Raw genomic sequence first — 26613 nt, forward strand, 5'->3', positions numbered from 1 at the left:
ATATGGGGAGGCTGTATGTGCATGTGTATGCATGACCTGATAGCAATCACCCTGATTTCATCATGCATAAGACCGTTGTACTGGTCTTATTGATGTGCGTGCTGTTTGTGTTGATGCGGTGCCTGTAAAGGCACTGGTTGCCTGTATGCGTGGCTCTGGTGGTTGGCTGTGTTTGTACAGAGCTTGTGTGAGGATTGCGTGCTCAGCATCATAATGGACCTGGGGACAGGGACATGCAGCAGCCTGGTGCTATCAAACCAGGATGGGAGGAATGCCCTTTCATCTAGGCAGCCACCAACTTGTTCTCTTTTAAAGCATCTTCTACACTTGACTAGCATTATTTCAGTTGTGCTACTTTAATTGCAACAGTAACACCTCAACTCAAATATATAAGTGAAAAAGTCTGAGAACTCATAGAGAACTTAGTGTTCTATTGTCTTGCTCCAATACCATTGCTTTTTTGACATTACTTTACCTCTGTACATCCTTGAAATGTGCACTAAGTACAGCTTCTCCTTGGGTAGTTGTGGTACCACCACAACATCGCAAGTTCTTGATGGGTCTGTTCAAGGAAACTGTTGAATGTAACTGCCAAGACAAGTATGCTATCGATATTGAACACTGAAAATAAAAGCTAGTCTTTAAAACAAAGAAAACTACCAGAAGCCAAAACCAACAACCTGTGTGAAGGTACCTTGTAGTCTTAGATAAAAGAAGAACTTTATTATTACACAGGACACCTGAACTATGGAGGCTTTAACAACTTGAGCCACATGCACGCCAAAGGAGGTCAAATTGTTATTTTCTGAGTCTCTGAAAAGCCAGCAAACCAGCATATTTCCAAAGCACTGTCATATATATCCGCAGTAAATGTCTACTCACTAGAAATGTCACAGCCCTTATATCATTTAATAAACTTACTATAGTTATGCTGAAGTTCCACCCAAGCAAGTGGATTCCCTAAATGGCGTTTCAAAAAAATTGTATCAGATACTAGAAATTACCTTTTTATATAGGTGGGCAGAAGAGGAAGCAAACATATCCTGATTAAATTAATAACTCATCCCAATTATTATCAGACAACAGTATAAAACTCAAAACTGCCAGTAAGATTCATTCTTTTAACTTGTCCTTGTATTTGCAGCCCACTTCCATGTTTTTCACTTCAATAAGATTGATAACATCTGTTTTCCACAAAAAGCAAAACATTTTGTTGATAGTATGTATAAACACTTAAGGAAAAAATATTTCCTCTCCTATCTTTCAATGAAAGCATTTTTTAAAATAGTTATAATTCATCATTCAGCATTTAAAAAAGAACATTTATACAGTTATCTAAAAGCCTGGTCAAATCATATCATCTCCCTGAATATCATCCCATATAAGTACTTTTATTACCGTATGCTTACTAAAAACACTGATCTTTATTCCACTTTTTATGTGGTAATCTAAATTGCCTTAAGTAATCTCTCTAACGGAGATAATTAAATGTGTTTCATTAATATCTGCAAAAGGTTCCAAGGGCATAGAGTGGATTAAAGTCTGGTTTGCAAACATGTTGCTCAGATTTCATGATCCACATGCTAAAGAAACAAGCAAAGTGCCACTTGACTCACAGGAAAATAGGAATGGAAAGGATCTGCTTTGCCATCATCTCCAACCTCTTGTAATTTTACACTGCATCATATAAACTGTATCATATAACCTCCTTTAAATATTTACCAATGATCAGTGTAAACCCCTTTTTTGGATTTTTCAATCCAGTGCTATGACCGAAAGCTGGGGAATAAACTCCATCACTCTAATCTTTAAGGGTCTTCTCCCTTGCAATTTAAATGTATAATCCCTTCAGTTCTTTAGCACATTTTTTTTGTTGTTTTATACATTTCTCATTTCTTCCTGGTGTTGATTCCCTCCTGATCTCAGTTTTGCTGCATTAGACAAATCAATGTCTTTCATTTCCCCTCATATAATAATTTCCCCCTCCCCTTATCATTCTAACAGCATTTTCTGCATTTGTTACGTTTGGATGCCCAATCTGAAACGTGTAGCCACAATTAATACTTCCCTATTGCCAAAACAGCATTTGCTAGTGACATACCCAAATGACAACTTTTGGAAGTCTCTCAGCAATTCAGCTAATAAATCAAGATTCCTCTCCTCAGTCATTTTGGACACATACTTCTCTATCATTGGGAAGATTTTGTTATTGATACTCAGTCACGTCTTTGACTTTTACTGTATTCATATATGTTCTTTACACAGATGTCCCCATTCCTCTTTTATGTGGGCAAAGAGCCGCTTGCAAGGTGTTTTAACATTTTCTTGTAAGAACTAACGCGGGCTGAATTTATGCAAATCTCACTTCAGCCCTCTAGTTTCTGCTTTTATAGAAACTTTCTATGTTGGTCAGTTCTTTTAACCTTTTCTACAACATTTGTTGCTTTTTTGCAATGTCTTTACTGATGTGATTATTCAGCTAATAATGACTCTCTTACCCAGCCCAGTTTTGAGGTGCATGCACATCACTATAATATTTGAGGCTTATAAACTAGAATATAAACCTAGATGACTTAAAATGTCATCTTTAAAAATGTGACACACTTTTAATAAGTATTTTCTTATTATCAGCAAGAATCATTGTACAAATGGAGGAGATACATATATGCGTGTGTATATATGTACACACATCTCTCCCACTCACACACAACTGTACCATCATGTTGTATCTTGGAATTTGTACTTTCATAGGGAATGAAAGTCCTGGCTTTTTCTGCCTCTCTTTTCTCTCCCTCTGAGTTTCTTCCCTGAGAATCTCCCTTAGTCTCATATACATCAACATTTAGCTCTCCAGTAACAAGAACGTTTTTCAGATTTAATGAAAGTGGTAGCTTGTCTGTAATGCAGCCATTAGACCACCTGCACCTGTTTTCTTGCACAGACATAGCAAAGTAATTTTAAAGTAGCAAAGTCAGACGCTGGTAGCAGCTTAGCTGTTGCAGCAGAGACATCAGCTTGAGTTGTAAAACCTGCTTGAGAAGCCCAATAAATTTTCAGATAGTCCATGCTGAGCTTTATGATTGCCTGAGAGTGGCAGACAGGCCAAGTTACTTAAAAGCTCAGTAGGGAATATTATACTGATTGGTCAGTGCAAACATATATTAGGTTTCTCTTCCATGTAGCAGAAGCATTTGTGCTGTATTCTGTGTAAATCTAGCCAAAGACTCTAAATAAAATCACTTTTCAATCATTAATATTCACGTGAAAAAATCATTAAGACTTTCAAATATGGTACAACACTTAGCCTGGCAATATGTGGATTCTTAGCTTTTAAATTTGTCTCTGAACAGTAGTTATGAAAAAATTCACATGCAATTCTTAAGTTTTGACACAGATCTGGGGAGGAGAGGGTGGTAGCAAATCTCTCCTTGAAAGATTCACTTAATCTTACTATACTTCAGCACTGCAATAAAAAATGAGAATAAAGTCAATGCCTTTCTAGCATCTGCTAATTAAAATATAACGACCAAGCACATCGGGATCCCAATTTTCTCTGGGAGACTTCATGTGCTCCTGAAGCATAAAACCAAACCCATGATTTTTTGAGCAAACCCGTCTGGAAGTTCAGCTGGTCAATTCTTTAAATTTGAGCATAAAATCAAATAACAGTAGCAGTACGTGAAGTGCTGCCTGGCTAACTTGGTTTAGGCTGCCACATCCTGAGCATGTGGCGTCACGATATCCTTTCTTTCTAAGGGTGCCAGAGAAATGCCAGCTGACTCTTGAGTACAGCTTGCCCGAGACACAGCTTATGGAAAAGAAACCCAACCGAGCTTCCTGCTCCGAGCAGCTCTACAGAAAGCCTTGTCCTGTCACTCTCCCCAACGGTGCCCAGGCTTTTGGCGCGGGGCTCGATTGCCTATGCAAGTCACAGAGGCAAGGCTGAAAAAGCAGCTGTGCAGCTATTACACATTATGTTCAGGTGATGGGGTTCCTCCTCCAGGAACTATATTCCTGAAGGCTCACGCCATGAAAGCAGCTGGTCCCATGATCTGCCCATTAGTTTGCACTTGCTTTAATTAATTCTAGTCGGGGAAACTAACAGAACTGCTTTTAAATTGAGTTTGAGGATACTAATGTTTGGATTCCTCTCACTGGGCATCATTCAATGCCTTTTGCAAACCCCTGGCCAGTCACAGTGTGATACTCGGGGAAACCAAGTCCTTTTCAAGACTAGCCACAATCTGGCCCACATCTGAAGGCATGGAAAACCCTACTTTTTATATGTATGTTTTAACTAAAAAGATTCGCAACCGGAAAGTTGTGACTTTTCAGTGCGCAACACCAATGTTGAGCTGATCTTTTTATGGTTTCCGTTTCAAAGGCTTCACCATCGCCTAGCAGACTGTTGAAATGGTGGAACTGCATTTTAATAGGATGCTGGCAACAGGAATCATGCAACAAAATCTCTAAATGTCATTACTATGAACTGCCAGAATCAGACCCTTGTGGCCCAAAACAAAATGTCTTTTATCAGTATGGCTTTTTGCCAAGTCTCTTCTGTCCAGATCAAGGCGCCAACTGGATTAAACAAAACCAATAAAAACAGCAGCAAAAAGAAAACAGTGTACAAAAGGGATTATAAGCAGGAAGAGCAACGTGAAGTACCTCTTTAGACTCCAGGTAAAATTATGTTATTCTCACCTGATCAAGCCCAGGGACAGTGCTAATACAGCACTCCTACAAAAACATCTCCTTTATCTGATAAACCATTTCTTGAGAAACTGCTCCCATATATCCCTGACTTTTTGGGTTTACCTTATGTTTCATCAATACTACTACCGCATTTGCTGGATGCTTATGACAGGAGCTCTCTTCAACAGGGCTTCTGCATTTTTGTATGATAAAAGAGCACCACAGCAAGTAAACAGATACTTTCTACATTCATTCCTACAAAACGTACTTGGTATTCAGCTTGTCCTTTAGGAACTCACCTGATGCAATGGTTTTTGGATATAACTGCAGCATTTATCATTAATTTTTAACAAAGGCTTTTCATCCCAAGATGCAAAAAAACAAACTGCATCTCAATGTGCAAAGGAAGAAATTTTAACTTAAAGACAAGAAAACTGGATGTCAGACAGATAGTAAAATTGAAGCAACATCTTTTCATAAGAGCAGAGCTAAAAAACCTGTCTACACGCAAACGCCTAAGCTTGTGCTTGAAATGAGAAATGAATAGGGAACCAAAGACATCAAACACTGCATAGAGTCCCATAGTTAAAACCAGACACCAAAATTCACTCTGACAGGTTTGGCAAGTTCCAATTCCCACGTAAGAGGTGCAGTTGTGGGCCTATCACCAGGTGTCTTAAAATATTTTCTAGGCAGCACATTTGCTCTGCAAGGTGGAAAGTCCATCCTACCACAAAGAGTAATTACAGCTGGATCCCAAAACCAGCTTCGGGAAGCACTGGTGGTAAGCATCCACCTTGGTCTTAACACCCTGTGAGCTCAAAATATTGACTGAATATTCAGAAAGCAGAGGTGCTACAGACTTTACACCTGCCTAATATGGGATGAACAGCTGTGGATCATTCTCACATCGAAGGCAGCTCAATTCCACCTCTCACAGGTTGGCAGGAAAGAATGACAGAATATGTCCTCGTAAATCTGATCTTTACAGCCCAAAACCATCACCAGGCATTTCTTGGACAGAAGAGCCCATGACTACAACATCCCTCGATCACACTGAATACCTGCTGATAAACTAAAGGTAGGGATTAAGGCTCACAATTTTGATGAGGTATTTCAACTTTATGCAGCAGTCAGCCACCATAGCACTGTGATAAGAATAGCTCTCCTACAAATGAATCAAAAGCCAGTGTGAAAAAAGAAAAGCAAACCAACCCTAAACCACACCACTAAAAGCTGAAAACTCCACATGCCAGCAGATTTGCAGCTCCAGTATTTTTTTAAATACATGAGAAAAAGCCAGGAATAGAGCCAGAGGCAAGCAGAAATACATCAGGATTGATTAAAACATCACCCTATGTCTTCACTGAATATCAGTGTGTCTGTCTGCACTGTAAGTGTATGTTATTTTAAAGCAGAGCTGTGAACAACCGTCTTTCCTAAGTGAACATAAATTCACACAAAAATTAAAAGTAAAATGGTTCAATTTCTTAAACTATGGCAAAGTTTTTCCATGCTATTTGTATCCTTAATAATATGCCTCCCCAGGTTTTAATTATGAAACGCTAAATAAATCCCATGAGCAAACGCTTATTCATATCTGTCTGCTGAGCTTCTATTTGTAATTCCAGCTAATTATTTCCCCTGTCAGGAAAATATTGTCTGAAGTCCCAAGATGCCACACAAGTACCTTAATCTCTTTCATTTTACACCTTCCGGTGTTTGATATAGAAAATGTAAATTCATTTGGCTGTGCTGGAAGAGCAAGAAACTTGAAATAATCTCTGCACTGTCAGCAGGTCTTTACCTTGTATGCTTAATCCCTGTTACCATGGTGATATTTAATTGTGCAGCCACACAGTTTGATTGGTTTATTTTAAATTGAAGTTTTTCTGTGGAACAGCACAGGATCCTAGTGAACCTTGGATAAATTATTTTCAAAATATTGCAGTGAGTCATATTGTCAGTGACTAGATTAATCTGAGTTCAGTTAAATTGTTTCTTCACCTTAATCTTATACATATATGACAACATACATAATACAAGGATTTTTAGCATTATATTTGGGAACTGAGCATTTTGAGTATAATTAAGCAGTATTTTATTGTAAGAAGGGCAATTAAAACCTAAATGAGAATTAAAATTCAGTAAGCTTTTCTTGGCAGTATCATCTTGTCTTTCTAAAACAAATTACCTTGCTGTTCTACAATAACAATCCAGATAAGAACCTTTTACAGTAGGCTTATACTTTATTTTCTTTATAGAAAGCTGTAAATATAATAATATGACAGAAACGAAGCCAAAAGGATAAATACAGCCTCTTCAGTGCTCGCTTTCGTATAGCTCTGCATGCAGTTCCTTAGTATATGAATGACTGCTGGAAAGGCACCATCAATACGGTATTTCCCGGTACAGCATAACATACTAGATAACATATTAAATTCTGTACATACACTATGATGAACTGGTGTACTTCAACTGTGCTGTTTAAAAAGAAACAATATACTGTGCTAATTTTCACCCCTTTTTTCTGCTTTATAACCTGCTCCAGCACATTTTTTTTCTTAATGCTGTAATTGAAGCTCTGGGGGAACTTTTCACCTAGCAGCTTTGCTGTGGAAGGTCCCAGTTCCATCCCTATCAGACAGCTTTACCTTATTTATCTTTCCCAGCTTGTGGCCATTAAGGCCCCAGTGTACAGCCTGCAGGGTCACTCTACCTTTTTGGTGTTTCAGAGGCTGTTGTCCCCTCTTCTATTTTTAAGGACGATCAGTTAGCCTGGTTCTATTTCATATGCAAAGCCTCTGTGTTTGCATCATTGGGGATACCAGCACATGACCCAGGATAAGACTTACAGCTTTTTACAAACCATCACCACTCTCCCAACCACATACATGGCTTTGCAGAACCAGAATTTGATGCTTTTAATCCCGATTCTGTAGGGACCACACTGTTTTACAAGAGAAATGTTTGAAAAAGCAGACTCTGTCTGGGGCTATCATTCTCACACAAACTGTTTACAAGAATTAATTTGGTTTTATGCTCCTGGGAAGGGTAGCTTGGTATACTGAAGCAATGCTTCTACAGATGCATTTACATGCTGTAATGTACAGACAAGATGCTGTTAGGCCACATGAAACATCTCCCTGGAAGCACATGAACTCCAAGAGTAACGAGGACTTAATCTTTTCACCTCTGTACATTGTGTCCCTGCGTTAGAATACCCTGAATTTGTTTTTCTATACAGGTTCTGCTCCAGAAGTTCTATTCTGCTTCCTAATCCAACTTGAAACACACAGGAATGACAGTTTTCAGGATGCAATACTTCTCTGAATTTCATGGCATCCACATCCAGTTTGTGCTTGGAGAAAACACAGGGACAGAAACACTGACTTTGCTGTAGCAAAGGCCCCAAATACCTGATTCTTTATATTCCACTCACGTAAAACTACATCCAGGCCATCCAAGGCTAACAACTGAGCAAAAGCTTCTTCTCTTCTGAGTAGTCTCACCCACATTCATACCTACCCTCACCTTTCCACTGTGAGGAATCCTTTTGGTTCAGCAAGCGATGGTTGCACATGTGCACAGAGAGGACTTGGAAAGGGGCAAGGCAGGAAACAGGGAAGGAGCCACACTGCTGTGGTTAGCTCCTGAGTTACTGCACATAACTAGCTTAGGTGCAGCTGCCTTACAATGCAATGAATTCTCCATTTGCTCCATGCTCTAGCTAAAATAAAATAACCCCACAAACCAGCATCTCTGCTATTATTCCCTCCATTATAACAATGATTTATCCTGGTCAATATTAACATCATTTTGTCTGTCACATTTATGCCTGCCTATTTATGGCTAGAGCAACAGTTCTCTGTGAAGGAAGGATGACTGTTAAATCATCCTCTCTTTTCAGGAGGTTGAGCTGATTTAGCAATGCTTTCTTTTTCACCATATGCCCGAGTTGTCTCCAAGCAGACCACTGACACAAACAGGTTGCTATATAATTTTCATTCTCCTCCTTTCTAATTATTCAGGTTTGCTTTAAACAGTCAGTTGTGTTTGTGCATCCCTGCTGCTGCTTGTCTTTTCTAGCCCCACTCCCACTTCCACCCTACGATCCTGTCCTTGAGCAGGTCAAACCCTTAGCAACAGAAAGCAAATTTGTATGCTGTCTGAAACGAGCATAGTAGCCCTCTTTTGCTAATAGCACGCTATTCATATCAACAGCCCATATTAGTGACAAGGGAATTAAAAAAAAAAAAGATAGAGAAAAAATAAGAATCACCATACCAATCAGACCTGTTGTCCGCCTGGTCCAGTATCCTTTCTCTGACAGCACTCAGTACCCACTTCAGAGGAAGGTGCAAGAAACCTTGTAATTATAGAGTAACCTGATTAATACAGGAAGTTTCGTCCTAGCCCTAGGCAGTCAGCAGCTGACTTGCTCGCTTGTCTGAAAGATAACATTTCATATCTGCTCTAATTTTTTTTTTTTAATCCTATGTAATGTAATAGTGGAAGTCTCATTACCAATGTACATTGCAAATGTACATTTGAATCCTATGAAGCATTTCAGGCTTTACTGTAACCTGTAGCTGAGAGTTATATTTGCTAATTATATAGGTTGTACTATTTTTATCACTGTTAAACTGCCTGCCATTCAATCTCATTGGATGTCCCTTTTAGGGACGTGGGAATAAGTGGGCCAGAGAGCGTGATTCCACTGCCTGTTCCCTCGGCATCTCACCTGGGAGCGGAGATGCTCCAAGAGGGGCACTGCAGTCAGCCTTTGGCTTCAGGCATTACCCTGGCGTACAGACTGCCTTCATTCACATCCCTAACCTGAAATGGAAGAAGTAAATGAACCCTCTCTTCAACACCCTGCATAAACGCAAGTGTTCTCATAGAGGACAGAGCAGAAGCAGTGGTGTTGCTCGTATTTTTGCAAATGCCACATAAATCCTCCGGTGAATCTAGTCAACATGTTTCTGTACTTAAGAGATGAAGGAATGTAATGCATTCAGTAAAGTGCTATGTAACAGGGCAGAAAGCGGCTCCTGGGGCTTCAAACTTTCATTACAGCCTTATATACTAAGGTAGTGTTAAGGTACAAATAACAGCAGCCTTTTCAAAACCCAGGAAGATGAACAACACAGTAACAGCAATCAAGGCTTTCACTATAGTTTATATCCTTTGATTGTTTTCAGAATCTTACAACAGAGCAAACTCGAGAAATATTCTGAGAAAGGACTAAACTACCGGTGGGTGTACACAACCTACAGAACACGTGGACAAGAAGGTTGGGGTAGGGCTAGACATATCAAGAGAAAATAAAATAAAAAGCTGAATGATCCTATCCTCTTCTATGATTATTTATTTGCAAGTTAACTGATTAGCAGGCTATGAGTCTCAACTTTGCATATTCTATAAATTAGTGGCCCTTAATAAGCAGGATGCTTGATTGATATGCTATTAATGCCATCAATGATAGTGTTCCATCATTCCACACTCCTGGCCAGCTAGGAGAACTGGCTGTACAAGGAGGACCACACAGGCCAGACAGGATGCACACAACATGCATAGAGGCACTTCAAATTTCAGAAAACATGAATATGTTTCCTCTTCTAAGCACAGCAAGCACTGAAAGAATAAGATGAAGACTACTACAGAAAATTTACATGAGTCTAGAAGAATATCATGACATTGCTGTATTGTAAAGAAACATTGTACTGTAGATGCTTTGGGAATTTAGGATGTTGGGAGCTGCACTAGCGATCAAAGAACATGAACACGTTACCTCTGTTTTATGTATGGGGTAAAAGTTGACATCCAAGAATTTTATGTTTCAGGAATAGCTTAGCTACTAAGCAAAGCAAGGATAACCAAATGTAATGATTTAACCAGCCAAAAATCATGGAGCTGACATTATATGCAGGATAACATACCTTAGAGGAAAAAATAATTAAGTTTGCCAGATAAACCTGGAAGAAGCCTGGAAGAATTTAGGGTTACTAAATACAAATGCACCAGTGAAAAACAACAGCATACGCTCAAGACATCAGAATATGTTGTGACATGTTTCAACTGGCGTAGCAGCCACGTCATATTAACGCAACAAGATTCAGAAAGACTCCCGACAAGTAGGTCCCTCCAGCTCTGCTCTGGACTCTGGAGACTAACCTGTGGTTTCAAGCCAAGCAGTAATGCTGCAGGCTTTGATCTCTGGGTTTGCTTCCTTTTATTTCTTGCCGGGGATCCCAGCTGTTTCCTGAGTTTGTTCCAGACTGGAGCACAGAAGCAAGCTAATATGCATGAAGTACAGATGGTCAGGGTCCATGGAGTGAAATAGGGGTCAAATCAAGCTGGTAACACAAACAGACCCTGTCATCCTCTCTGAGGCAATAGCAAGAGTTAGTAAACACAACCAATAGCATCTCTTGCAAACAAAGATATGGCAATAAGCTCACCTAGCAGACTCCTCAAAAATTATCTTAAGATTGTAAAAACCAGCTGCACCTTACTGGGACCACTGCTGCTTTGAGTCCACATGGAAAGGGCTACGCTTCCTTTCAGTTAACCTGATTTCACATTCTCTGGTCTTAATTTGAATGACAGAAGCCAGATCCACAAAAATACCAAAGTGCCTCATACCTTAGGCATTAAATAGGAACAGGAATCAAAAGGGTATGACTTTTCATGGCAGCAAATGTTGCTTCACCTTGCACCTTAGAGGGCAGCTATACAGCAGCTTAAGCCAACACAAGGCTGTTGCAACCCGGTTCCCATATCAGTCAGATATTTCAGTGTGTCAGCAGTGCTGCTCATCACCTGGCATTAGCCATGCTCTGAGCAGGAGGTTGGACCAGCTGACCTTCAGAAGTTTCTTCCATACTAAACTGTTCTGCAATTTTATGGGATCATGCAAAGGACTGGCTCAGGGAACTAAACTGACATAAAATTCATTGCTTTCTCTGTAGGATTGATTTTTTGATTAGCTTTTGACAGTTTATTTCCCTCTATCAACTACCTTCCAGGTCTAACAAGCAGGAAGACTGACACAAGGGAAAGGGTGAAAAAGTACAGGTCCAAAAATCAGCATGAATGTAGCAGTAGCAACTTAGGAGACAAAATCATCTTAAGTCTAAACCCTTTGCAGACTAAATCAGCCAAAACCTTCCTGCTTTGCACACTACCTCCCTACGTTCAGATCAAATATATTTTAAATGTCATGTTTGTATTCAAATTATCATCACAGAAATTTCTTGTAATCATATACTACACACCATATATAATAAATGCAAAGAAAATAGGCTTTTATAATGGTTAGATATACACTGCAAACTATTTCACATTAAAGGTCCAGCTTAAGACAGCCTGTGCAGTACAGAAAAATGCTGGAAGAATACTAGGATGATTGCCATCCTCCCACACTGAAATGTATTACTTATCTTATAAGGCAAGTAAAAGTGGCAAGTTAAAAGGGAATGGGTGAAGTTCTGAAACTTTAATTTACTATGGCCAAAACTTAAGAAAAAGTATTTTAGAGGTTTGCAAAATGACCCTGGTTGTGCCATCTGTACAGAAGAGATAATGAATTGATAGCGACATCTGAAAATATTTTGATAAAAGACTCTTCTTGCACTTTCACAAAAGTGCTGCCTGGTGATGGAAGCTGCCCCTGATTATCTCAGGCCATAGGGGCTTTCAGAGATTTGAAAGAAACCAAATTTGCTTCAGCAGAAAGAATAAACATTTCTTCCTATTCATGGCTTAAAGTACTTGCACCGACCCTATATAATTACTTTTCAATTCACCAAAAGATTCTCCTGGATTCTCTATTCCTTCCACAGTTTCAAAATTATAATATGTCTGCTTGCAGTTGAATGGATATGTACATATTGCACTAAGTAAATTATTTAACTAAAAAGCAGTTAATGTTGCTATGAATTATGTTATTCGCTTGCACAGAACTCATGCGCACATTTCATTGTGATAATACCTGGTTGATACATCTTCAATCAAAACCAAGCAAAGGATTTGAATTGCTTTTTCTCCTTCAGTGTGATGCAATTTGTTAATCCGTATGGCTATAAAAAGCCTTGGAGACAATAGAAATGCTATCCTGGTGATGTCTCTCCTGCCTTTATTGACATAACTGTCAACAACCACCTCACTGTTTCATTCCTAAAATCCGAACGTGAAAAATGATGGAAAGAAAATTAAAATCTGTTTTCATTTATGTAGTTTCATGTAGTATTTGCAAAAGCAGTTGTTTTGAAAGCCAGAGAGAGCTTCTCCTTGGCCGAGCAACAGGCCCTGTAAGGACAGGTACTATATACCTCCACAGAGGAATCGCTGGCAAAGTCACTAAGCGTATTCAGTCTTTGGTCATTCTTCTGAAACAAAGATATATGTTGTGTAACTACCCGGTCACGACGTAGTAGCTACCTGGGCTGACATTCACTAGTAACGGTGGATAGCAGGTTAGTCAGTATAGCAGTACATGGTTCCAAACCATTTCCTGATTTCATTCAGTTTCTGAAGGCACTGGCTTTTAATGCACCCCGGGGGACCATCGTTTCATGTTAGATGCATTACTCCTCTGGAGACGTGGCTGGTGCATGTGTTACAGCCAACACCATTCCTTTAAAACACTTGATACAAGACTATGTAAAATAACTCATGCAACGTGTATGTACATAGATTGTTCAACTTGCATCTAAGATTGCACAGAGATACTGGTGGGTAAGAAAGTCTGGCAAAAAATATCTAAGGCTTCTGCCCATCAGCCTCCTCAGAGGTCTAATTCTCTCCACCCCTTAAAGCAGCCTGTTTTTTCCCCACATAGTCTGCTATCCACATGCAGAGAAAACGGAAGAAAGATCAAGGCCCCAAAGACAATGGAGATCAAGCACCTTATAAAAGCATGGAAAAAAACCCAACAACCACAACAGCAAAACAACAAGCCCAACACTACTTAAGGCATAACTTGGCACTGCCTGTTATGGATTTTTCTTTCCAGATACAGTTTTCTGCATTTAAGAGAGGGATATGGCACTTTAAGGTACTAAAAGGCAATCAAAAAAATAAACAAAATAATCATTAGCTCCTGAGAGTTAGAAAACATTCCCAAACTGCAAAATTAATGAGTACTAATGCACGTCATTTTGTAAGCCACAGCTGTTTGTAGCAACACAACAAATGTAGCATCCCATTATGTGACCAGTGAGAAAAAAGAAGGATTAAAATGTGGTGCCTGTCCTCAGAAGCAGGGTATTAATTTTTCAAACAAATCTCAGTCAAGCAGAGGAGAACACAGCAATGGTCTGCAGAAAAAATGGACACCCAAGGTTTGCAGGTCCCTTCACTAAACTGGAGCAACAGAAGCAGCGGAGTAACAGAAGCAGCAGTGTCACATCTGCATAGTACTTTGGAGGCTCACCTATATTCTTGATAAGCCTAATTAGTTCAGGCATAAAACTTGTGCTAATACATTTATATTGTACCTGGCACTCAGCTTCACATTGTCCAGCACTGCACCCGGTGTCTTACAGACATGCAAAACATGGTAAGTACTTCTTCAAGCAAGAAAATAACATTTCAAAGCTTTTGATCCCTCATTAATGCAGACAACTTGCTCCAATTTGGGCAGATCTGAAATCGTTTCAGAACTTGAAAACCTGCAGGACACTGTGCTGTTACAAATTGTGCTTTGGCTCCAAAATCAAATGCCTCCTAGGAAGCCAAGGCACACACCCTGAGCAGCAGGAGGAGGAAGAGAAAGCAGAGTAGCAGGGGATCCTTGTTCTTACACTGCACAATTCTTTTCTTGCAGTTGACAGATCTTGAGTGAATTAAGGGCTTTTAATGGTCAATTTAAAACAAGTCTGAACCTTCTACTCTGTGTTAAAAGAAAGAATTGTAATTCTCATCCAGGACTTTTTTAAGCACTTGCAAATTTCTAAACAGACTGATAAACATAAAAATTAAATAATTTTAAAAAAACCCCAGCCCTTCACATGAGAAGAATCAAAATGCTACCCTTAAAAAATGGAATGTAAGATAGAGCAATGAACGCTGCAGAATCAGCCGATGCTTCTCCTAACTCACCACTGTCACCCATTTTTAGTGAAGACATTCCAAAGCCATGTAAAAGTACATTTTCTAGAACAAACAACTGTATTTTATCCAAGACACTGAAGTTATTTTAAATAATAATTATGCACAGTTTTCCCTGGGAAAAGAAAAGCCAATTTTGTTTATGATCATATCACCCACATTGAAACTTATTTTATAAACGTTTAAATTCAGAGCTAAAGGACTGCGGGAAATCTAAGAATTAGACTATTTACTATACAGGATCAAAATACACACTTTCTCATTACCAGTATAATGAAAATATTGGACAAATTAGAAGAGCTCATATGGCAGAGATGGAGGAGAACTGTTAGTGTCAGTCAGAACTGACCTTTTGCCTCATTCTTTAAACATGGCATTTTAATTTTTTTGTTAATGACATTTGTTGTAATTCCTCAATGAGTTACAGATCTTTATATTTTCAGCATTTTCTTGGGTAAATGATATAACCAAGTACCAAAACAGTGCAGCAAAGTACAGTCAATGCTATCTCTGCGCAACAAATCAAAACAGCTGAACATAACTGGGTAAGGCTGATTCTGGAATTAGGATTCCAAGGAGATACAGTCAAGAACAGGGCTGTAGCACTGTGCTACAGACTGCACAGCTCACACTGCCCACTTACTTGATGAAGTAGTCTCTTCCATCTCTGTTTGCCGTCATCTCCCATCCATAAGGTGTCCCCTGGTTCAAGCTCCAGGTCCCTGAAGGGTGAGGCCAGCCTGAAGACTTGTTCCTGTGGCTGTAATTTTAGGAGGTGGGGGAGAAGGAAAAAAGGAAAAAAAAAAAAAAAGTTATTTGACTGTTGTATTTATTCTTCCAATTTACGTATTTTACATCATTCAGTAGACATCCAAATATTTTCACAGTTGTGCAATACACAGCCAAAACCTGGACGAGAGAAAACAGGTTAGCAGGTCTACTTATGTTTGTAATATTCTTCTAGTCAGTGGAAAGATACATTATAATTTCTAACAGTCTTTGAGTTCAAACCTTTGGCCAGTGAATGTGTCATAGCTCATCAGTCCCACATCCACAATACTCATTTTCAACAATATTTAGTACGAGAGGCAGGAAGCATTCTCATTCATTGCCATGCCCCCTTCAAATGCCAGCTCTCAGTACAGTTTTAGCAAAAAAATCCAACAAACCAAACCAAACAACCCGCCACACAGCCGCAGATCACACACGTGGTGCACTACCTGGCGGAAGAAGGAACATCAACACCCCTTCTCAGTGCTAGCAAACCATTTTCTGTTTCATGTGTTGGAATGAAGAAAGGCCGTAACACTACTGCATATGGATGCTAAATTGATTTGATACACAGATGTTGCACTTGATCATTACCCATTAAACCCTTCCTCCAAATAACTTCTAAAAGGCTGCAGCATCTCTGAGCACACACGCTGTTACGTACCACTGCTCAAGCACTCTCTGCTAGGGTTCCCACTCCCGAGCAAGGGTCAGGTCACACCACCTTATATAAAGGAGAAGCTTACACAGCTCACCTAAGGGAGATTCAGCAGCATCCCAAGTGACAGTATCTCCCCACTAGATCTGAAACATTTTGTGAGGTGCCATCTAAGGACTCCAGACACAAAAAAGACACAGCTAGCAAGAATCCCCCATAGTTTTCCATAGAAAACCCCAACTTTTGCACTGATGTTTTACCCTTCACTTCCAGGAATGAAGCGAGATGTTACTGCACATTCCCACTTTCTGCTGTGGGACTCAGAGGTACAGATGGCAACAAACAGGTCTTTCAGCAAAATTAAACAAATCATTAATATCTACGTACAATCTGAAAAAGAGAAAGAGCAGGAAAAGGAGGCAGGGCAACCAAAGATGCTAAAGACTGGTTGAGAATGCATCACAGACAAAGATGAATCAGCACACAACACTGAATACAATCTGAAATTTAGACATGCAAACCAAAAAAGCAAACAAAATAAGTGCATTTTTAAAATTAGTTGCCTTCTCCCTCTCTACCCTTTCCTCACCCATCGTAAACGTATTACAGCTTAGTTTTACTTGCTAGATTTACTTAAGTTCAAGTGCTAGCAAGGAGCTTATTATCTCTTGCCTTAAATAGAGATGTAAGAACTTACTTCCTTTAGAGAAACAGCGCAATGTTAACCTGATGAACACTCTTCTGAAGGAACAGAATTGGTCTCCACGGACAGCTCAACAATTCACTGCAAATTGCTAAACTCAACAAAGTTGTACATAGTTAATCCTTCCCAAAGGGGGAATGCATCATTAAAAACAAACTAGCTGCTTCCCCCTCCCCCTTTATTTCAAGGATTAATCACTACTGAGAAAAGATACGGTGCTTCAAAATATAATTTACATGCAAAGTACAGCATTACAATGGAGTGCTAGATATATCTGATATACCAATTACGTTCAGTACTCCATCTTCAAGGAGCAGAAAAACTTTTCTTTATCATATTCAAACACTGGTATTTGCCATATGATAGGGCTTAAGTCTAATATTTGAGCATACTAGAAATCTTAATAAAATTAGTTAACTCATGGCTAATGAAACACAAAAATGTCAAATATGCTACATTACCCCAGATAAATGTAACTAATCCATTCGTGATCAAAGGAATGAATTAAAAAAAACAGGCATCTGAAGAAAGAAAACAAATATTCTCAACACTTTTTCATGCAGTTTCATGTAAAGCTGAGCTTAGGCATTCCTGTTTCTCCATATGCTTGACAGAGGGAGAACGGGTGGTCCCTTCTTTTAGATGTAAGCCATCCTGCAAGCTAAGCATGACAGCTTAACTACATCTATAGACTTCAAATTGCACTTTAGAGTATTTGGGATCCTAAACACTGCAGTTAACTAAATAAAGTAGGAAGAAATCTATTTTACCTGGACTGTAAAGGGATATTCGTGCATTTAACACTTTTCACTTTAATTAGGTGTGTTTCACAACCTCTGTGCTAAAGTTTCTCCATCTATAAAATGGGTACAGTGACAATTATATTCCTATGTAAAGCACATATAACTTCTATTATCAGATAATTTGTAGGAGCACAAGACAGTGATGATATTATTCCTCTCTGCATTCAAACTAAGGGCTCATCTTTGTATGGATTATAACATCAATAGATTTTAAGGTAAGTTTAATTCCCCTGAAAGTTTTCTTTGAGCCCTTAAAATGGTGTCAGAGTCTATCAAGCATGATGGGTAATAACTGTCCTACTTAAATATAAATATGTGTATATCTGATCTAGTCCCCCAGACTTTCTTATAATCAGTGGGAGAGAAATTAGCACTTGATACACTTGTATACATACATTAGACGTGTGCAAATGCAATAAGGTGGCTCCATAGGAAAAAACAAATATCAAATGTTTCCTACAGTCATTGTACAGTTAAATAATAAACACTTATCTCCTAACAATAAAACAAGGTTTTTACACTTGAAGGTGATTAGCGTTGGTGATTCCCAGCTGCCTGCACAGTCCGAAAAAATGAGCAAATGAACCGCATTATTTCTTTTTATACACCTCCATTCACTTGTTGAATATTATTCTGCTTGTCTGCAAGGATTCTGTTCAACGGCCACTACAAAGGCCAGAAGACAGCAAAGATGAAATAAATGCCAGAAAGAGTATCAAAGGCTCCAGAGGAAACCATAAGCAGCTCAGGCATTTCAGCTGGGGGAAGCACAAAGCCATCTTGGCAGGCTCTAAGTCCAGATGATGCCTCTGTGGTGAGGAAGATTATCAGGCCATTGGAGATCCCAGTTCAAATCCTACATCGCTGCAGCTGATCTTAAACAAATCCCTCAGTTTGCTCATGAACATTTGCCACTTCCTTCCCTCACCGGCAAAGGAGGAGCACACCAAGACTGTCTAGGTTTCTGGAAGACTAGCACGCTTCCAAAGATCAGAAATATAAAGAAAACATGCATTCTACCTGAGCAAGCCCGCCTGCGGAGGAAGCACTGTCACCACTGTAACTTGCTGCTTGCTGTCCGTCACTGCCCCTGCTTGCTCACAGCGATCGGACCTGCTGCTGGCATGCCCGTGCCTGTCACCAGCGCAGTTCTCGGGGGGGGCAAACCTCATCGCGAAAGCTAGGCAAGCATCGTGCCAGCAGAGGTCTGAAAACAAGGTGGCGTCAGCTACAATATCCCATCAACCTGCTCTTGACATTCTTGGTGCTGAAGTATAAAACTTGATCCCTCTGAATTGCTTCACATGGAACAATCAGTTCATCCAATCACCAAAGCGGTGTGTTAGGAACTGGCGTGCCCTACAGAGGGACCTTCTGTCTGAGAATTCAATAGCTGCACCACAGTGAACATCTTCAGGTCAGCCTTTTTTCTGCCCTGTGCTTGAGGCGTGACTGAAACATGAGTTCATACAGAAAGTCTCCTGTACTGTATCAGCAGTATGCCACTGATGTGATATGCAGAACATACTCAGCATAAAGCACGGTACAAACAAGAGATTAAAGTCTGTAATAATATGCACCTCTTTTCCAAAGATCAGAACTAGAACAGTTTGAATTTTTAAAGCATACTATTAGAGCCTAGTGTCCAGAGCACTTTAGACAGTGTTAGTATTGAAAGCAGAAAGCAACACCATTCATTTTTTAAACCATTGAAAAATAAAGTGTTTAAATTTTCTGGAAAATTCAATAATAATAAAAAAAAACCCCAGCATATAGAGTCCGTTAATAAGCATGCAATATTGCCCAAAACTTATTTTTTTAACCAGCAACTGGAGATTCCTCTCAATAGGTCTGTGCTATAGAAATCTTGACAGACTTTTTTTATAGTCCAAGTCTGTAAATTTTGTTATAAATGTATCACTTCCCTGAACTGGTAGAAATTAAGCTCTTCAGGTTGTAATTTTAAAACAGCACAAACTGGCACTGACACAAAAGTAGCATCCTCATCCTCCCGACATCAGACAGTCCTACTTCACATCACAGTTGCTCTTGTGCCAATGGAAGTAAACTGGTTCACTTTAAACCTAGTGGCTATTTTTTCCATTCAGATTAATCTCTGCCTATTCTGTGGCCTCACAGATGGCCACATGGCATAAAAAATGAAGGGCAGGACAAAAACTGCCTGCTTCAGGTAGTCCTCAGGCAAAGGCAAGACCGCACTCAACTACAATGGAATGCCCCAACTATATTTAGCATATTTAGTGTCTACTGGGGCATAACACTCAGTATACAGGATTATCACACCTACCCACCCCAAAGATGGACATCATGTCTATTTTTACCCTTCTCCATGGACAAGGGACGCCAAAGTCCTTGCTTGCTTCCTTAGGAATAATGTTGGACACAGAGTTGGGAGGTCTGCCATATCACTGGGGTTGTCTTTACTCCCTCGGCCAAGAATTGCAGCTTGCACTCTGCTGACACATTTAAAACAGTAATGAAAAGTAACAGCGACCTTGAAACTCTCCACTTCTCTTTATTTCCCTAATAATCTGAAGAAGGCAGAAACCTGGTTAGTCTTGGTCATAATGACCTTCATCCCTGCTCCCTACAAACCTCTGCTGGGTGGAAAGGGGAGGCATTATATTTATGTGTTCGGGTTTTGGTAGTCTCGTTCCATGATTATCACTTTCCCTGATTGACACTGGCATAATAAAGGTATCCATCTGTATTCTCATGGCTGCCTGCCACTTTCTGTTTGATGACCCCTCACTCTTGCAGTGGTGAACAATTTCTCCTCTTTTACCTTTTCCATGCTACTTATAATTCAGTAGATCACTAACATATCCCACCATCAACCTCAACAGTCTCCACTGTAGGCTAAATCCTAACCTATACAGCTGTTCCTTGTACAAGGTTTTAACAGGCTTGACAATTCTCCTTGTTTTTCTCTGAAATCTCCCCAGTTCTGTGCCTCTGTTGAGACAGAGTTTGGGCTTGCACTCAGGTTATGCCTCATACTGATGGGCTGCCTCTTTGGTAGAAACCCAGAAGAAGCTATCTCAGGATGCAGTTGAAGACCATCTCTGGCATCTAGGGTCTTAGTGAAGAGCTAGAGATTTAGCTCTATTCTCAAGTAGACATCTGAATTTGCAAGCTTTCTACCCATATTGACTGGCTCTCTGCTAAGTGTAATTCAGAGCTTCGACATCTCACTCTGTGTAGACACCAAAATTTGAATTTCAAGCGTATAAATCTGGAGATGAATTCTACATCACCCTCAGAAGAACCTTTTGCAACAGAAAGTGAGCCCGTATCATGAAATTGCTGTATAATGTAATAAAACTGGCAAATTTTATCACCAAATAATTTATTCTCATTCTATACCCCCTTCCAAAACACCTAAGAGCATCAAACCAACTGCAAACACCTTCCAAGCTCCTGGTATCATTAGTTTTATGTGAGAAATTTTACACTGTGTTTATCAAATGAGCTTTTTTAATATCAAGAACTTCAGAATTCTGGGGTAGATACCACCTATCAATTTGTTACCACTTGCTTCAGTGATATGAACACTAAGATCACCTACAAACTATTCAACTTGGGGCACATCTTCCAAAAAGTCCCCAGCAAAGAAGCTCCCCTTGGAAATCCTCTCCAACACACACCTGCTAAAAATATTTATCTTTCTTTATTCTGTGGCCTTATTTTCTCCAAATGTTGCTTTTAGTTAATGAATATCTGTTAGCTCACAGACTCTAGCAACAGCTGAAGTTATCCATAGAGTTTCTGATAGAAATCTTCATAACTGTAAAATCTCTTTATGTGGAGCCATGTGTAATTTCTCTAAATATAAATAATCTGAAATATTAATATTCTATGCATGTTTCCTCTTTAGTTATTTTTAACTTTTTAAGCGTTTACCTTGGATTTCCTCTGCTGGATTAAAATAGTAGAAGGATTATATTCTAATCTTCTTTTAAAGCAATCCCTTGAACAACACAACTGTAACTGCAGAGGATGACTAAAGTTACAGAACCTGTACTATGGAGATTCACAATATAATGCCATGTTTACCACTTGGACATTTAACGTTTTGGAATCATCTTGTTTAACATCTTGATTTCTCACAGTACCTCCTTATTTACAGCACTTCTTTGTTCCTGAAAGCATTATCTACAGCGGGGTCAGTGACTCACTCAAGGCTGACCGTCTAACGAGTAACTCAGCATTGGTAATGAACTAATAGCATCGATACACTGGCTTCCTTTATGTTAACATACTGAGAAAAACTTCAGAATTTTGATTCTTGGTGTGCACCTTGGCTTAATTTCAACTCTCTACTGGTGCAAAAGCCCGTTCTTAGCCTCCCACATGCCAACACAGAAGTCAGTCCCTCTCCAACCCATCATAAAAGGAAGGCATCCTGACCAAAAGCCACATTACACTCCCAAAAGGTGACTACAAAGGGAATGGAGCTCCACAGCATCCCCCCAGGAGGTATGTCCAGCCACAATGATCCCTAGCAGATACCGAAAGGAACACCAGAGGCATAATGCTTTGCATTATTATTTTTTAAAGGTAAGAACACCACACCTAAAGTATCTGCAGGGCATGTCTATCTGGAGTAAGAGACATATTTGTGAAACCAGTGGAGTTCAGTAATGGTCTATGGTATTTAATCTTCCACGGCCTCAGGAACAGAAACCTGCTTTCTCAATCCAGTTCTCACCCACTCCTGTCCCAGCAGACTGCCACACTAAGCTTGCCTCCATCCTACCATTTTAACTTGAAAAAATGAGAAAATGAAATTTTCAAAGATTTTGTAGCTATACTATCAAGATCAATCATCATAGCCTGCTATTGAAACTCTCCTGAGGGGCACTGTACAATAGGACAGACGTGATGGACAATAATTTCTTGAACCAAGATCAAGAACACTGAAAGGCCTGTTGTCTCTGCGTAGATGAGTCCTATAAACCCCTGCAGAAGCAGTCCTATCAGAAGGAAAAAAGAAGAAAATAAACTGCCCCAGACACACTCCGCTGTACTAAAAAACCCCAAATAAATTCATATTGGGCCACCTATTACTAAATCACGACAGTACAGGAGGGAACTCTAATGACTTCAGATACCCACAGAGTCAGACACTCCCCGTATTCTACAGCTTGCATGCTTTCAAATCTTTTGCTGGGTGAGAAAGAAATAGGGTTTTAGTCCTCACATAAATGTGTACTATTTCTGAACTCCTAGAAACTCTGTATCAATTAAAAGAAACCTGAGGAGCATCACCCCACAAAAGAGTTTAGTGTTTCAAGTTTGTAATTAAGAAAAACATTAAAGGTACAATCATTGTCCAAGATTGTTTTTCTTATTTAACCATAAGAAAAAAATGCTAAAAAAATAGTTTTGTCCTGTGACACCTGTCCATCTCAATAATCTTGCAACACAGCCATGCTCTGGGCAAAGGTAGAATAATGTTGCAGTACCTTTCAGGCTTGTCCTGAACTTTCTCCCTGAATCATGCATCATCAGATAAACACAAATGCTATTCAGAAAACAAAGTCATCCCCCTTCTAGTACCTTCTCTTACTTTTTCCTATTTTTCTAGTAAGGACTATGAATAAAGCCAGGCTGCCTTGCATCATGTGTTCAGAAAATGTCTCCAGCTGAGAGTTTCACTTTCTTAGGCAGTAACTACTCCCCAGACTCTGGCTGGAAAAAATAACTCCACACTTTTTTTCCCTCTCTCCCCATCTTCCACCATAGATGCTCTCAGTTATTCCTAATTTCACAAAGTGCCACTCATTCTTACTCCAAATCAACAACAATGCTAAGGGCTCCATTCAACCTTTAAATACTTCAGTGGAGCAGAAGAAACCCCCGAGTACAACTCAAAACTTCATACTGAACTCCTCTAAGCCTGTTTACAATACAGTAGAGAAGATACATTTCTAGAAAATCCTGTCAGCCTATTTTTGCTACAGATTACATTAGCTTCCATCTCCTCAGTGCATAAAACTGGAGATTTCTAAATGGCAGCCTATGCCTGGGTTAAGAATAGGAGACAACCCAGTGATTGCTGCCTCCACCAGTCATTGGTACTGCTGCCAGCCAGGAGATAATGAGGGCCCGTGACCACATAGCTGATCTGAAAGGTAAGAGATACCTTTTACCAGGGATCTCCTGGCTGCCACAAGAAAGATCCTGCTACTGCTCCCCTGCCAGACAACCAGGGAAACACAGTGGCAGCTGCCCATCGCAGTGGTGGGGGGGAAAAGGGGCAATTCCATATGACCAGCAGAGTCCTTTCATGGGTTCCCACCACTTCAGCTTCAATTCCAGACTCCTGTCCATATCACAGGGCAGAGTGATGCAGAACAAAGCCACTGGCTGTTCAGAATGTACACTGTACCCATTACATGACTTGCTCTTAATCTCAGTTGAACACAAATCCTCTTAATCTGAAACTACAACAACATAATGTTAGTTCCTCACAAGCTTTGTACTAATGGTCTACATGTAGACCGGTTTTCATCACGTATCTTCCACAATTGCTCTTTTGCTTTCTTCCCTCTGTTCCACTTCATATGGCCAAAGATGCAAGTACCCAAACAGTGCAGTATCTATGGCACATGGTTTTGCCTTTACCTAGGTAGACAGCTCCTCAGCATTGAGTGGTGGCTCCCCAAAGAGCCACTGTTGTCCACTGCTGTCCCAAAACTACAAATCTTATGATAAAAAGTAATAAAAGTACAGACAGCACATTGGGAAAGGGGGTGAAAGAAACCACGTGAGGCAATGCTGGTTTGTTCCAGGCACTAACAACCTCTAAGTGCCTTGGGAAAGAGATAAGGTGAAGGTCTCATCGTTCCCTGAGGCACGTTGCCTGTCCTGGGATGCTTCCTTTCTTGTCTCCGATTCCACAAGAAGTTTTAAACCCTTCACCACTGGTACAGTTGTTTGCACTACCCTGTCCAGCATCAGCTGTTTTTCCTTTTTGCAAGAAATGTTCTGCATTCTGATTCTCTATAGTCACTGCTACCCAGTAAATGCACTTTCATGTCTGTTGCTTGTTTTGTTCTAAGTTTGAGGTTTTTTCATCTGTTTGGATTTGTAGGGTTCTTTTAATATCTGATATAGGTCATATCTTCCATTTCCCTGTTTTCCTTTCCTGCTATGTTGTACTGCCATTATCACTAAAGACGTGCCCCCATTACAGAGAAAACAAAAGTCTCCATTGTATTTCATTTTAGACTGCCAGGACTTTTCATTTAAAGCACACTGACCCCATTAGAGATCCAAAGTCCTGAAGGAATTACTTTCCCCTTCAGAATCTTGTATTGCAAAAGCAAGAAAGTACCCAAAGCAGCAAATAATGGTTGCGATTTGGATGCCTGTAAAAAGCTCTTTGACTTTCTGTTGTATATGATGCTTTAGCTTCATGCTGATATGAGCTAGAAAGTCTCTAAAAACTGATGTGTGCAAGATTATTTTTTTTCTGCTTTAGTGGGACTTTTGACCTTAGGCTTTCTAAGGTTTATTTAATATTTCTGGAACAATAAAAAATCCAAACCAAAATGAAGTATGTGAAGCATATTTGGCTCCTTCTCATTTAGTGAATGGATTATTGGTATTTTTTTCTGAATGTTCTGGAAAACCTTTTTTATTTTTATTTTTTCTCTCACACTAGTACATGTTGGAAAACCTTACGGTATCAGAGCTAGCATCCTTCTACAGCAGACACAAAACTAATTTTTCATACAATGCAATTTTCAGCATTTATCTCTGACAAAATCACAACTATTATCAGATGCTGAATTTTACCCTAAATAGATTATTTTTTTTTCCTTGAAGGGTTGTGACCTCTGCTCTCTTACCAGTTATCCAGTAAAGTGCAGCCATGGTTGACTGTTAAGTTTCAGTGAGTAGTACAGGAGTTTTACCTTACAGAAAATAAGTCCCATAATACCTACGACAGAGATGCTGTCTATCTTACTGACGGCATTGTTACTAATGATGGCAGTTTATGGTAGTATAAAGTAGAACACTGGAAACGTAATGCCGTAAAGCTTAATCATATTTTAGATAAAAGTAGCAATACATCGTATATTTTCTTACCACCTACTTATTACACAGCTGTTCATTTTATAGCATAAAAATTTGAGGTGTATGCATTCATTAAAATTTGACTGTGCATGCTGCATTTGGAAAAGTAAAAGGGAATCTCTTTTTAATACATAGCAAATTTTGTACTTTTTCAGTACCCTCATTTGAATACAACCTGCCTGCTGTGAGCCAACAGATTTTGTAAAATCATACACCAGGAAAAGCAGCTGAGAAAATTTTCAAGCACTTCTTAGGAGATTATTTCTGTGGGAGCATCCTATTTCTATAAAGATGTCACCCACATGTCAGGCCTGTGGTCATCTGAGAATCCTTCACAGTGTTCTCTTGCTGTAAGGTGACATTTTAGTGTGTAGGAGGCTGAATTTGCATCAGAAGGATGCAGTGAATGAGGATCAAATTGCCAAAAAGGAAATAAAAGTGCTTTTCTAAATCTGAATTAAATCCTAAAATCCTACTGTTTCATTTTGGTAGCAACCCTTACTCGGGTCTCGAGAGGAACTCCATCAACAAAAGAGTAGAACAAAAAATCTGACTGAATCTTAATTAAGAGGAGAGTACTGCAAGAAGGAAAACACTTTCCTACATTTACTCATTCTTCAGATTTCAATCATGAATTATTCTCTTCTTCCTTTCAATTTGTTGGGAAATAAAAATAAATGGTCAAAAATTTAAATTATGGCAGCCTATCTTAAACCTATTTTGTAAATGAAATTAATTTAATACTATCCTCTTGATTT

The 26613-nt window shown here is 39.4% G+C and overlaps 1 protein-coding gene across 2 annotated transcripts in view; it reads right to left on the bottom strand.

The window, feature by feature from the left end:
• The window catches only part of FRMPD4 (FERM and PDZ domain containing 4), a 298684-nt gene that overhangs the window by 95023 nt on the left and 177048 nt on the right, over positions 1-26613 (bottom strand). For both annotated transcript variants that reach the window (XM_056329587.1, XM_056329588.1), the window contains exon 2: positions 15455-15571. In XM_056329587.1, coding sequence (XP_056185562.1) covers positions 15455-15571 — 117 coding nt within the window. The remainder of the gene's footprint in view (positions 1-15454; positions 15572-26613) is intronic.

Source organism: Falco biarmicus, chromosome 2 (genome assembly GCF_023638135.1).
Source record: "Falco biarmicus isolate bFalBia1 chromosome 2, bFalBia1.pri, whole genome shotgun sequence".
Classification (NCBI taxonomy): Eukaryota; Metazoa; Chordata; class Aves; order Falconiformes; family Falconidae; genus Falco; species Falco biarmicus.